This window comes from Eulemur rufifrons, chromosome 3 (genome assembly GCF_041146395.1).
Source record: "Eulemur rufifrons isolate Redbay chromosome 3, OSU_ERuf_1, whole genome shotgun sequence".
Taxonomy (NCBI): domain Eukaryota; kingdom Metazoa; phylum Chordata; class Mammalia; order Primates; family Lemuridae; genus Eulemur; species Eulemur rufifrons.
The window spans coordinates 84,792,048-84,806,033 of NC_090985.1; the positions used below are offsets into that span (position 1 = coordinate 84,792,048).

At 39.8% G+C, this 13,986-nt stretch overlaps 1 protein-coding gene across 3 annotated transcripts in view; it reads left to right on the forward strand.

Moving 5' to 3' along the window:
- Positions 1-10,341, forward strand: part of SLCO5A1 (solute carrier organic anion transporter family member 5A1) — a 133,899-nt gene extending 123,558 nt beyond the window's left edge. For 2 of the 3 annotated variants that reach the window (XM_069466389.1, XM_069466391.1), the window contains 4 exons: positions 1,781-1,940; positions 4,165-4,406; positions 6,350-6,414; positions 9,902-10,341. In XM_069466389.1, the coding sequence (XP_069322490.1) occupies positions 1,781-1,940; positions 4,165-4,406; positions 6,350-6,414; positions 9,902-10,341 (907 nt within the window). The remainder of the gene's footprint in view (positions 1-1,780; positions 1,941-4,164; positions 4,407-6,349; positions 6,415-9,901) is intronic. The other variant, XM_069466392.1, reaches the window with a different exon arrangement.
- The last annotated feature ends 3,645 nt before the right edge of the window (positions 10,342-13,986 follow it).

The following is a 13,986-nucleotide window of genomic DNA, read 5'->3' on the forward strand; positions in this document are numbered from 1 at the left end:
TTTAATTTGGTCATGGCTTGTAGTTTAGTTCTTGAAGTGCTGGTGGAGAGAGCACTAATCCACGCTGAGTACTTTTCATGTGAGAGCAGTTAACACAGCACTGATCAGCGTCATGGTGAATCACTTGGCTTCCTTGGCCTCCGTTTCATCATTTGTGGAATGTGATAGTTGGTCTGGAACAGGGTTTCTTGTCCTCAACACTGTTGACATTTGGGCCAGATAATTCTTTATTGTGGGAGGTGGGGGGCTGTCCTGTGCATTGTAGGATGTTTAGCAGCATCCCTGGTCTCCGCCCACGAGATGCCCGTAGCACCCCTTCAGTTATGATAACCACAGCTGTCCCCTGGCATTGCCCAATGTCCGCTGGTGGACAAAATTGCCCCAGTTGAGAACCACTGGTCTAGATTCACATTTTTTTAGATATATTCAAACTTTAAGATGGTATGATACTACGTTTATGAACATATTAATAATAATAATTATCAAAGTCTTGTGATAATTTCTTTCCTCATAGTGACATGAAGAAGAGAGTTTATTTGACGTTTGCCTTATTAGAAGCCTTTCTTGCTAAGACTTTAATATTGCTTTGAATTTGTTTCTCCCATTAAAGTTTGGGGACTCAGGTATCAAAGTGTGAAGGAGGCCACAGGAGAAGATCCTTTGAACAAACAACACTTAAAGTTGATAGATTAATGCCTATGGTTGGGATAGGCTATACTGCTGGCTAAGTGGTACTAACACAATCAGTAAAGATGGGTCCTGGCAGGTAACAGACATTCCAAAGTATCTGTTGAATGGATGGATAATAGATGGACGGATGGACGAGTGAAGAATCTGCTATTGCTAACTCGTGTAGCTTTAGGAACCGTATTTCATGGGTGATGCATAAACATGGTCACAAAAAATGAAAGAGGTGTTGGGGTGTCAGCACTGTAGAGCCCCTCTCATTCTTCCGTGGGCCCCGGGGTGCCTGCCTGCCTTTGCTCTTGCACTGCCATTTCTTTACACTTCTCTCCCTAGCCCTATGTCCTTATCTTTTTCTTCCTCGGTATTTATTGCCTGAATTGATTTTCTTAGAGCCTTCATCTTGTATCGTTTCTAGTATCAGATACCACGATCTTATAAGAAAACAAAACACCATGTTTGATGGTGAATTCACATCTCAGCATTCCTGAGTGAAGAACTGCTTAGTCTTTCTTCTCTGGTCATTTGAATCAAACCCGCGATGTAATTCCTAATCATCTTTGAAAGATCACTTCCTTTGATTTTCTAGAGTCCCAGGTCTTTCTTTGATAATTTATTCTAGAACAATTAAAGTTTTGGGTGTGGATTCCATGTTTATGTGCTCATAATTATGTTTTTGATTTAGCACTGCAAAATTTTTCCTTCATTTTACAGTTAAGGAGATCAATGCCCAGATTTGATAAGACTCTGTAGAGCCAAGTACCGACAGTAAATGAGTAGTTACACCAGGGCTAGAATTGCAGAGCCCAGACATTGAGACCATAGCACCAAGATGCAGGATAAAATCGAGGTGGGACAGATAATTTGATAAAAAGCATTGAGTCCATAGTACCAGGGGGTTGAAACATTTCTCTTTATGTTTTCTTTTAAAGGCATAAAAATAATTAGTGAGGGTGGCTACTTCATGGTATCACAACTTTGATTTGATGGGAAGAATATCTTCTCTCAAATGGACAAATTACTGAATTTCAAGAACTTTTCTCTTAGTTTTATTTCGGTAAGTGGTGCTCAAGATCTGCTTCTTTTTCTCTCTTAGACCTTCCCTCACCATGCCCCATAGGAATCTGACGGGAAGCTGCAACGTCAATTGTGGTTGTAAGATACATGAGTATGAGCCAGTCTGTGGGTCCGATGGAATTACATACTTTAACCCTTGTCTGGCTGGCTGCGTTAATAGTGGTAACCTTAGCACTGGGGTGAGTATATTTCACAAGTTCCTCTTCTGTTAATCCAACATCCTGTGACAAGGACCTGATAGAATTCATATGCAACCATGGTGACTTCAGTCTCCCTTTGCAAGAGGCTCCAAGTAACTTACAAAATATCTCTGATGAAAACCTAGAGGAAAGAAAATTATGCAATGCTATCAATTTTTTCCGGGGATTGCAGCATTTGGGTGTAGGGATTCGGTTCCATATCAGCCCTCTCTTACTTTACATCCTGTGCCAACTCAGTGAAACTTGATAAGGTTGAGCTCCAAGCCTCCCATCTGTTCCTTTGGCAAGGCCGTTGTGATGGATTTGAAGGTCAAGATGACCACATTTGGTGCTGACAGGAGAAAACAGGAAAGCAACCTCCACTGACTGGAGTTTGGGAAGGTGGGTGATGGCCATTTTTCATAGACTATCAGTTCAGAATTTTTTTTTTTTTTTTAAGAGACAGGGTCTTACTCTGTTGCCCAGGCTGGAATGAAGTGGCCTGATCATAGCTCACTGCAGCCTTGAACTCCTGGGCTCAAGAATCCTCCTGCCTCAGCCTCCTGAGTAGCTAGGACTACAGGCACATGCCACCTACCCAGCTAATTTTTAAAATTTTTGTAAAGACAGGGATCTTGCTATGTTGCCCAGGTTGATATTGAACTCCTGGTCTCAACGGATCCTCCCACATCAGCCTCCCAAAGTGCTAGGATTACAGGCATGAGCCACCAAATTGGGCCTCACTTTTTTTTTTTTTTTAATGTTCAGAGTAAAGATCTATCTGTCAGCTCAAGAATAGGCTATTTTGAGAATTCCCTTTCCCATGAATTATAAATAGGTAGTAATACTGTGGGAGAAGGTTTTCATATTCTACTCAGTTCTTCATTACTGAGACTGGTTTGATTCTTTGTGTAAAAACAGATTGTAGGAAGTTGCTTAAATTAAAAGGTTAAAATGCATTTGCTTGTTCTGTGCAGGTGGTAAGGGATGATACTATTGACTGAATGTTTTGGGGATGTCATTTTTGATTTCTACGTTCCAAACCGCAGTGATAAATTGAGAATTCTTGTTGCTGGTGCCCCATTATATTTAATATAATCGGTGAGCTCCAGGGTGTGACCATGTTGAAAGAGCTGGTAAGGTCTATTCATGTCAGTGACTGAGTCCTTCCTTGGGTGGGAGCGAGTCCTCTGGTGCATAGCACTTATTCCTTTAAAAACCCAGCAGTCCTTTGAGCAAGATGGCCAGCGGCTATCATATTAATACTTGTTTTTATGGCTGTTCTAAGCGTTAAAAGGTTACAGAAAGAACTGGTTTAGCTGAGTCCATTCAGTGAAAAGCAATATAATAGTGGGAAGGCTAATTGGCTGGTTTAACATTTGTTGGTTTGTTTTGGTATCCTGTAACACCTACTAATGTTTTAGTTTTCACTTTTGCGTTTGCATTAAGCAGACGTTTGGTAGTTAACAGAGAAGATTTGGACTTTTTTGCTCTTCTGTGTCCTTAGTCCCCTAGAGCAGCACCTGGCACATTAGTAGGGGCTGATAAATATTTGTTGACAAAAATGAACAAGTGAATTTGGGCTCACTGTCTGACTCTGTCGGAGTCTGGGAGTAGCACTGGATGAGGACCACTGTAGCCATTCATAGAGTAGGTGTAGGGTGTCGGGCACCAGCTAATTAAGGGGACGAAAAAGGTGTTTAAAATGGAACAGCCAACGAGCTGTTCACTATTATTGGTACTGAAGTCATCATGGTTGCATTATAAAGTCTCTGCATATATTTAACAGACATTTACTACTTTAGGGCCCGCTCAGTGCTCAGGGTTGTGCTGGGTGCTCTGATGAACACAAATGAAAATAAAGTTTGGTTCCAGTTTTTGAGGGGCTTCTCTAACTGGAGAGTCTAAGAGTTAAACAGCAGTGGAGGCAGTATATAATTATGACCAAAAATGGGCATACCGAATGTGAATGCTATTGAATTGATGGAAGCTTCTTAGAAAAGTCTAGTTTTAAACAGTTTTGACTGGCAGATTTTGATATTGTTAGGCACACACTTTGGACCCTTAATGTTATCAGTAAGGAAGGTACTTTCAATGAAATATTGTGCATTTTTTAAATACTAGAGTTATTTTAGGGTATTTTTACTCAACTTTTGTCTTAATATCCCTAGGCCAAATTTTGCTTTTGGTTGGCCTACAACTGACCTTTGTTTTGCTCACTTAGATACGGAATTACACAGAATGCACCTGTGTCCAAAGCCGACAAGTGATCACTCCACCCACGGTGGGGCAGCGCAGTCAGCTCCGAGTGGTGATCGTCAAAACGTATCTCAACGAGAACGGCTATGCTGTGTCCGGGAAGTGTAAACGGACCTGTAATACCCTTATCCCATTCTTAGTTTTTCTCTTCATAGTCACTTTCATCACAGCATGCGCCCAACCATCAGCCATCATCGTAACACTCAGGTGAGGACAGCATTCAACTTCTGGGGGCTGGTTCTATACTTACAATTGCCAGAGCACATATTCCAGGACCAGGGACTGATGTGGTAGATCAGATACCAAAGCAAAATTAGATTGTGCAAGAAGGTTGTTCAGATGTTTGCCTGGCAAACTTAGGAGATTTTCCCTGCCGGGAGGGGAAGGAAGGTTGTAACATTTCATACTCCAGAACTGTCTTTATTCAATTGGGTTATATTCCTACAGTTTAGTGAAGCTTCTTTTGGGTGCCTTTGGTTCCTGAAGGCTCTGCCCTACGAGGTGCCACTTCAGGAGCTGAAAGTCATCACTCTGTCGCTATGAGAAGCCCGGAGAAGGGCAGGAAGTCATTCGGGAAAGTTGCTAAATCATGCACACAGCAAAAGGCTATTATCTCCAACCTTGTAGATAGTTAATACCTCCAGGATCGGAGGCGATTTATGCTGAGCCTGAAATTCAGACTGCTGAGTTCGTTAACTTTACTGTCATCTATAAAATTTTGGACTTGAATCAAGAAAAGGGCAGACTATTCAGGCTGTGCTTTTTTTTTTTGCCGTACCCCGTTTGGGTTTTTTGTTTATAAGAGGACATGGAAGCTATTAATACTTTTGTCCTATTAAAAATGTTGACAGTGGCACATTCAAATCAGCGTGTTGCTATTTGCAATAAGGATGGCTGTGAGCGCAGGAAAGAACAGGGCAGTGTGGCGAAGTCGGAAGAGCACACCCTGGGGTATGGGCGGCTTCAGAGGGACTGGAGTTGGGCTGTGGTGCAGTGAGGGAGTGAGGGGGGGAGGCTGTCCTCATTCTTCCTCCGGGCTCCTGAGAAACCACAATTGCTGGGCTGGGCGCCTGGCAGGAAGCAGCTGCTGAGGGCACTGCTTGGTGAGGGCAGCTGGGCTGCACCACGTATTCTGGCTTCTGTCCCATCGAGTGCGGAGTCTGGCATTTCCCAGCAAAGCCATTCCTTGACAGCAAGGTAACAAACAACTCATGAAAGCCCTTTATTCCCTCAACTCCTCCATCAACAGATATTTATGGAGTAACAGCCATGTGTACAGCCCTGGGCAAATTACTATGAGAAATAAAGAAATTGGGGAAAAGACTACAGACCACGAGCCTGGGAAAGTCACATACCTAGAACCCTATGGGTAGGGATAGAAAGGATAAGGTACTGCAGCACTTAAAAAGATACATGAATCATTAATAAATGTACTCAAATAATCCAAGTTTTTGCACTTTGATTCTGTAAGAGATGTTAAATAATCCATAGACAGGCTCTCTTTTTTATAGTGGTCAGATTTGGCAAATCACCAAAGTTCAACAAGGAGCCCTTTAATCTTTGCTAATTATAAATCAATAGACTCCAATCTTTCTGCCATGTGGGAATTACTTGGAGCATAAGTTTTAGAGAAGAAAAAAAAAGAGGTGATTGGTGGGACTCTGACATTTGACTTTGTTTCCTGTACATTTTTTGAGTATACTTTCTGTTACTGTTTTTTTTATCCTGGAGGAATATTGGAGTAGTTTTCAGTGTACACATCTACCATTCTGGAAAGTGCAGACAGAGAAAAAGAAAGCAATATTTAGGATGGAATTCTATAATATTTTAAAATAACAGATCTGATTTTGGAAGCTCAGTTAAAAGCCCCTTTGGCCTCTTCAGCCAAGAGCATTTTACCCTTCACCAGTATTTACATGGAAACAATTAGAATCAGTCAGAGTTTCCTTGTTGTCTTCACTGGGAAGACTTTTATTCAATGATTTAGCCATCAGCAATTGTGCTTGGCTATTGTTAGTAAAGCCTAGTGAATTAAATATTTTGGTGCAGCGTCTTTTTAGTCCCCAGCTCTGCACGAAGTAGACTTGATTTGACGTTCATTTTCTTGGGGCCACTGTTTAAAAACATTTCTTTCTTTCCCTTCACTGTAGGTCTGTAGAAGAGGAAGAGAGACCTTTTGCGCTGGGAATGCAGTTTGTTTTGTTGCGAACACTTGGTATGTTTCTGAATTTCCAAGTATGCCTTTTAGTTCCTCTTTGCAGATGGCAGAGTCTCACTGTCCTTTAAAACCGGCATGTCACATCATTTATTACCATTAGTGAGATCTTACAGGTTAGTGGTGAGGGCGCAACTTCCTTATTTTTCGGTTTGAACTGAAAGCTGACAAGTTCTGTCGTTTGATGAAACAAAGCAAAACCAACTTTAGGTTAGTTTCTTTTTCACGGTGAACATAAACTTTCGGGTAAAATTCCCCAGAGAGTTTTGTGCAGTAAGAAATATTAAATCAAGCAATTTGTAATGGGATTGTAATCCTGGGGTCTGGATTCCTTTATGCCTTTTTAATATGAAGTGATAGAAATTGGTGTTCATTTTATTGGTGAAATTTTCAGTTCCTTACTTCCTTACGGTAATTTTATTGGACTGAGCAAAGAGTACACCTATCAAGTTTTCCAAGAAAAGAGAAATAAAAAATTATAAAAAGGAAAAAGAAAGGTCCCCAAAGTGACTGCCCTTTAAGGCTTTACTTATCAACAAGAGAAGCTCCTTAGTGCGGTGTCAATGTGTTAAACTACAAGCACATTTGCTCATGAAGAAAATCTGTCTTGTTTTTACAAACACCGCATCACTCTGTGAAGTCTTGGGACAATGAGTGAGAAATAAGCGTGTCAAGTACACCGTTCCCTTGATCAATTTCAATGCATTTTTAATTGACTTCCTCATCATCGAGCTTCTTTTTTCCCTTTTTTAAAGTAATTTTTTTAAAGTGGCAGTCTGTCATTTTTTTCAGCTGTTATTATTATCATTATTATTATTTTTTTTTTTTTGCCAAGTAATCAGTATCATTGTCCACAGGACAAAAAAAAAATTTGTTTTTTTGATTCAAATTTCTTATTTCAGTTGTGAAGGGTGAAACATTTCAAAACGGCATTGTCTGACTCCTTTGAAGCGTTAATCCTCTCTGACGTTCTCAGTTTATCGTATATTATGATTGATGGCCCAGTCCAAGAATGAGCACTTTTCATAAGCCCCAGAAGGAAAATGCTTCTAGTTCCATTTAATGGGTAGCTTGTTTTTTGATACCAATAAAATTTTGAAGTTACCATTGTTTTAAAGGATGCTGGTTAAAGGAAATTCTGACACACTTAGATATAGTTAAGAACTTTGCCTTATACTTCTTGTTGAAAACTATAAAGTGTTATTTAGAAAGGCATTTGGGAGGCTGAGGTGGGAGAATCACTTGAGGCCAGGTGTTCAAGACCAGCCTGAGCAAGAGCAGGACCTGGTCTCTTCGAAAAATAGAAAAAATAGCTGGGCACAGTGGTGTGCGCCCCTAGTCCCAGCTACTTGGGAGGCTGCAACAGGAGGATCACTCGAGTCCAGGAGTTTGAGGTTGCAGTGAGCTATGATGACGCCACTACACTCTAGCCCAGGAGACAGAGCAAGACCTTATCTCAAAAAAAAAAAAATAAAATAAAAAAGTGTTGTTTAGAAAGAAGGAAATATGTTAATCAAAGAGGTGGTTGACTAGGAAAAGGAAAAAATAATTTCTTCTTTTTGCTCCACTCCCTCTGATGCCCTGGAGTTGGGGTTGTTTGATATGGATCTGGAGGTAAGGTGAGTCCATAGATGCACACTACAGCATGAAGAATAAGTGAAGGCAACAATTCCCCTACTGGGTATCTACCGAGGGGAAAATAAGTCATTTTATCAAAAAGACACCTGCACTTGAATATTTATTGCAGCACAATTCACAATTGCAAAGATGTAGAATCAACCCAAGTACCCATCAATTTATGAGTGGATTAACAAAATGTGGTATATGTATATCATGGAGTGCTACTCAGCCATAAAAACGATGAATTAATGCCTTTTGCAACAATTTGGATGGAACTGGAGACTATTATCCTAAGTGAAGTATCTAAAGAATGGAAAAACAAATACCACATGTACTTGCTATTAAACTGAAACTAACCAATGAGCACACAGGTGCATAGAGGAATGTAAAACTTACTAGAAATCAACCAGGGGGAGAGGGGAGACAGGGAGGAACAAAAACCTACCTAATGGGTACAATGAACACTATCTGGGTGATGGGCACACTTACAGCTGTGACTCAAGCATTACAAAAGTGATCCACCAATAACATTTGTACCCCCTTAATACTTGGAAATAAAAATAAATAAATAAATAAGTAGAATGAATGAAGAACACTTTAGACATTTCCTGTTTAATTCAACTTTATCCTAACTTCTATTGTTGTGAAAAAGTGTAATTGGACCAACAAGCAAATTTCCACTTCCCCAAAATTCCAAAGCAAAGCAATAGTTTACAAAAAACTTTAACAATGTTACAATTTAATCGAGATACCTTATTTGAATAGAAACAACTTATTTAAAGATGTATCACTTACAGCTTCCTGGGCTCCGGCTCCCTCCATCCCGCCTCTCTTTTCTTCCCTTCTTCCCTGCTTTCTCCTGTCACTTTCTTCTGTAAACTCTTACTGAGGTCCTTGGGATACAAAGAATAGAAGGCATGACCCCTGCCATCATGAGAGGTGACAGATTTGCAAACAGTTTAAATACTATGTGACAGTTACTAAAATGGAGTGAGAACATAGTGGCATCTGAGTAAGTCAGGAATTTCAAGAGGGGCAGACATTTGCCAGATGAATGAGTTGGGGGTGGGGGCACATTTTGGCAAAGGGAGTAGCATGTGATGAGGGAAGTCAATGTACTAGGTAGACTTTATTTCTTGTGGGATTAAAGAAACGTCTACACCATAGCTCAAACAATGAAGCTGCTACTCATCTCAGATGTTTCATAAGCTTCAAAGATGAATTTTATGCCATAGTAAAATTCTTTTATATTTAAAATTTTTTGCATTTATAAGTGCCTTTATAAAGTTGCCATTTGATGTGGTATCTCACTCGTGGGAGACAATGCTTTTCTCATACTTTCCCTGCATCCAAGGACTGGAACTCAACCCACAAGAACTATGTGTACTGAATTTTGGTGGGCAATAGAGAGTTTCAGTATAGCTTCTTGAGTGTGTAACAACAAAATCCAATTTTTAAGTTTAAAAGGATTCTCCAAGTGCATTTTTAGCATAGATATTTTCAGCATTATTGAGGTATAAGTGACAAATAAAATTGTATCCATTTAAAGTGTACAATGTGATGATTTGAGATATATATATATATATATATAGATGCAACAGAAGTTTGTATGATCCTAAAAATCAGTAGCACATTCTGAGTTGTATACTAGAACTAGAAGATTTTAAGTATTTACCATTTGGCTGTTTTTGTGATAAATATATTGTGATAAAATGTGATGTCGCTTCAAAAAAAAAAAAAAATGACACAAGAAAATCACTCCCCTCAACTGGTTTTAGAGCACACAAGTACCTTGCTAATTTACAAATCTGTTTTCTCATATAAGATGTGCTAAATCTGTATATTTTCTTTTTCTGCACAACTGTAGCATACATTCCTACTCCAATTTACTTTGGAGCAGTCATTGATACCACCTGCATGCTCTGGCAACAGGAATGTGGAGTGCAGGGCTCTTGCTGGGAGTACAACGTGACGTCGTTTCGTTTCGTCTACTTCGGTTTGGCGGCCGGCCTCAAATTCGTGGGCTTTATTTTTATCTTTCTGGCCTGGTACTCCATAAAATACAAGGAGGATGAACTGCAGAGGCAGAGGTGGAGAGAATTCCCCCTGAGCACTGTGAGTGAGAGAGTGGGCCGCCCCGACAACCCCCGGACTAGATCTTGCCCCACTTTCAGCACCCAGGGAGAATTCCACGAAGAGACTGGTCTGCAAAAAGGGACCACAGCGCAGACCTACCCGGGGCCCTTCCCAGAAGCAATAAGTTCCTCTGCAGACCCAGGGCCGGAAGAGAGCCCTGTTGCTATGTAGCAGCCTTCCTGAAGCTTGAAGATGGAAGAATTTAGTTTTGTTGGTTGAGTTGAATACGGCGACTTGAGAAACAACCGTGCCTTCTTTTCTTTCTTTTTTTAACCTCTGCAGACACAATCCTCAAACCAACAAAACTCAGTATACACAGCCACTATTGATTGAGGGCTGGATACCTCAACAAGACTGAGAGCCTTCCACCCCGCCGCCCCAAGACGGAGGAGGTTAGATAGATTTGTTACCATTTCCGCTATGTTAATTTAAAGTTCATGCTCCAGAGGTACATGGTTAACAAAACCACGGGAAGGGGAATGGTGGTGCATATCATTAGCGTACACTCCAGACACAGGTGAGCTTGACCATGACTTTGCATTTACAAATCAATGTTTTTAGATATGAACACCTACTGTGAGTTCTGCTACAAAGCACAAATGAATTTGCTTCAACTATGCAATTTGATTGGAGAAATGTAAGTGCAGCATGTTACTTTTTGCTTTCACAGATACGGTTTTGAAAAGAGGAAGCTAAACTTTCCCTACGGTACTGTTAATAGCATTTTAAGCCATAGCAGAGTTCTAAATCAGGTAGAATTTTTCAGATGCTTCAAAGGAAACATATGCATAGCAAGATAAAAGGAACAGCCACTTCATTTCAGGAGACACATTTCTCTCTTAGTCTGACTGCCCTGTCATAAGGTAGTTAAAGAAGCTGCTGAATCATAAATTTGATGGCTTGAATATAAACTCCAGTATTCTTTCATAAGGAGCTTTAAAACTAGTGTGCTAAACAATATGACTAAACCATAGTTCGAGATGCATCATAAGGAAAGAAGCAGATGGCTTTCTTATCCAAGGAAATTGCTGTAGAAATTCCTTTAGTTGTTAAGGGTCCATGAAGTCATCAGGAAAAGTCCCCCCTGAGCATTGTAGCTGTATCTTGACAGCAGTGGCAAATCTGCATTGTTTTCTTTTTTTCTGGATGGAAAATTGCTGTGGTTGCTCCTGAAAATGAGTAATGACATCAGGAAAGCAGTCCTTGGGATATAAGAAACACTTTGCGTACAGGAGGAGGGAGATCTGTGAGCTGGGCCGAGAATATAATCCTAAGTCATGATTGAAGATTATTTAAAATAAACCAGTCTCTCATATTGATTCCTGGTTTATCAGCATTAGAACCATTTTATACCCACCCCCCACCTTGATTCCCTCCTACTGTAACCTTCCGGGAGTGATTCTCAAAGAGGATTTTTCTGTTTTTAAAATGCACTTTGGGTTCATTATCCATCATTCTGTTCAGCACCTCCCAGCACATCACTTGGACTTAGGCCCCACACAGAATGCTTTTGCACGGTTCTTAAGATCGATGCCTCCTGACAGCACTCCTGGACTGATGGTAAGTCAGCTCGTGGGATCTGGCTGCGAGGGACCGTATGGTGCAAATACAGATATGGTTGTGAACTGTTTCTGCCGAAGAGCCCGTACTTATGTGGGGCTAATGTGAGAAACAGCTTCCTCTTCTAGTTCACACTCATCCAACAGAACAAATGTGATTGACAGACTGTTTTGTGATTCAGGCTTTTGCCCTGCATCCTTGCTTGGCTGCACAACTGGAATTCTGTGAATATTGCTGGATACAGGGTTGTTTTCCTTTCTCCCTAGGAAGGACATTGGTCAACTAGATCTCTTGGTTGCATGCAATTTATGGAGAGGGTTATCACTATTAGACTGAATAAACTAGTGGTAGAACTAGTGGTCTCAGGTGAGAAGGACTTCCCTTTGGCCCTTGGGCTTGGCTCTCGGGGAGGTGAGCAGTCTTGGTTACCTAAGGCTGTAACTGCACTGGTATCTGCTAGACTTTGGTCAATGTGATGCGTATTGAAGGCTGTCAGAAAACCTTGCTGATTAACCTGGTGTCTACTCTGGGGCCTCGGGGTTCCCTTTACCCTCTATGGGGGATCTTTGATCTTTTAGAAGAGAAAGTGTCCTTTGGTGAAGGAGCTAAAGATGTGTAGGCTGGAGAGGGCTGGTGTTTTCTTAATTTTCCTCTGGTCATTAGGATACTGCACTGAGAGAATTCTGGTGGGATTGGCCTTTTTTTTTTTTTTTTTTGTATGAATAGTTAAGATGGTCAGACTCACCAGGGGTAATTAGAGAGCCTCTCCCACACCCTTTTCTACCTTGAACAGTCATCCATGTCAGCAACCACTGGCGGAGCACCAGTTATCTGTCAGGTGCCATTTTACCTGATTCCCATCTGCCACTCCATGAAATCCTTTGGAACTCAAAGAAATTGGCCTAAAATGTGCACCACAATGTTAATATTGTACTTCCTGAAGTATATGCTACTTTTAAATAGCAGGCATATTACTAATGTGTTGTTGGTGAATATAGACTAAGTAGTAAAAATTGTGAAAAAATAAAGTTTTGGAATATGTTCCAGTAAGAGTTGTTTCCAAAATACTTTGGGCTATGGTAGCATCATGGAATATTTCGTAGCCAACTAAAGTGACTATTTTAGATGAAACCATTTCATTGTATATATAAGGTCTTAGATGTTTACTAATAAATAGATCATGTGGCTTTATAGTCACAGCTCCTATTAGAAGTTTTAATTACCACCTTCCATGAGATTAGGCTTCAAATTACTTGTTTTGGCAAAAGATCATCTTGATCCTTTATAAACTCTGTAAATTAATGTATTATTTGGCTTTAATATGCAAATATAATATTCTTGAGTTCAGTCTTTTTAATTTAGAAACTCCCAGGGGGTGGGATGGGTAGTTGAAACACATGCTTTTGGTTATTTTCATCAGCATGAAACCCTTATTCTTAAGTCCTTTAAGATTTAATTCTTAAAAATAGTCAAAAGTTATTCAGAATCAAGGTATATTGGGGATGAGGAGAATGGAAGAGCACAGAGGAAACAAATTAGCATTTATTGAGTGTTGACTATTTGCAGAACATTTTGTCAAGCACTTAAGCATCATTCATGTCAATCCTCTTAATAACCTTGCAAAGATTTTATTCTTTCTTTTTTTTAAAAACAGATATGAAACAAAGGCTCAGAGAGGTAAAGTAACTTGTTTAGAATTGTACAGAATGGCAAAGTCAGGATTCAGAGATAAGTTTCCCTGACTCCCATTATTTGCTTCTGATGCTACATAATGCAAACAGTAGTTTTTGATTAACAAAGGCAAGATGTGACTATAAAATAGTGAGGTTAAAGCATTTCATTTTTTGATGTATTACTGTTTCTGAAGAGTAGAAAAGTTATTTTTTGTGTGTGTAAACAGAAAAAACTATAGGAAACATCAGTAGGAAACATCAAGATTTAATGTTTAATTAGATTTTCAAGGCAAATTTACATTTCTCTAGCTAAGTGTTCTATTAAAAAGTGTTTGTCATAACATACCTCAAAGATTTATTGATAGTTCATATTTAATGTAGAACAAATCCAATTTGGGTATTAAGATCAAGTCTCAGCAGAGTTTCTGAAATGAAATATTATGGCAAAACATAGTTCAGATTTGTTGAATCTGAGCTTTGGGGATTTCAGGTGTATTTTTCTTTCTTTGAGAACGTTAACATTTATTTCCATGAGGTGTTTTTTTTTTTTTTTTTTTTTTGTGAATCTCAGTTTTAAGATTCC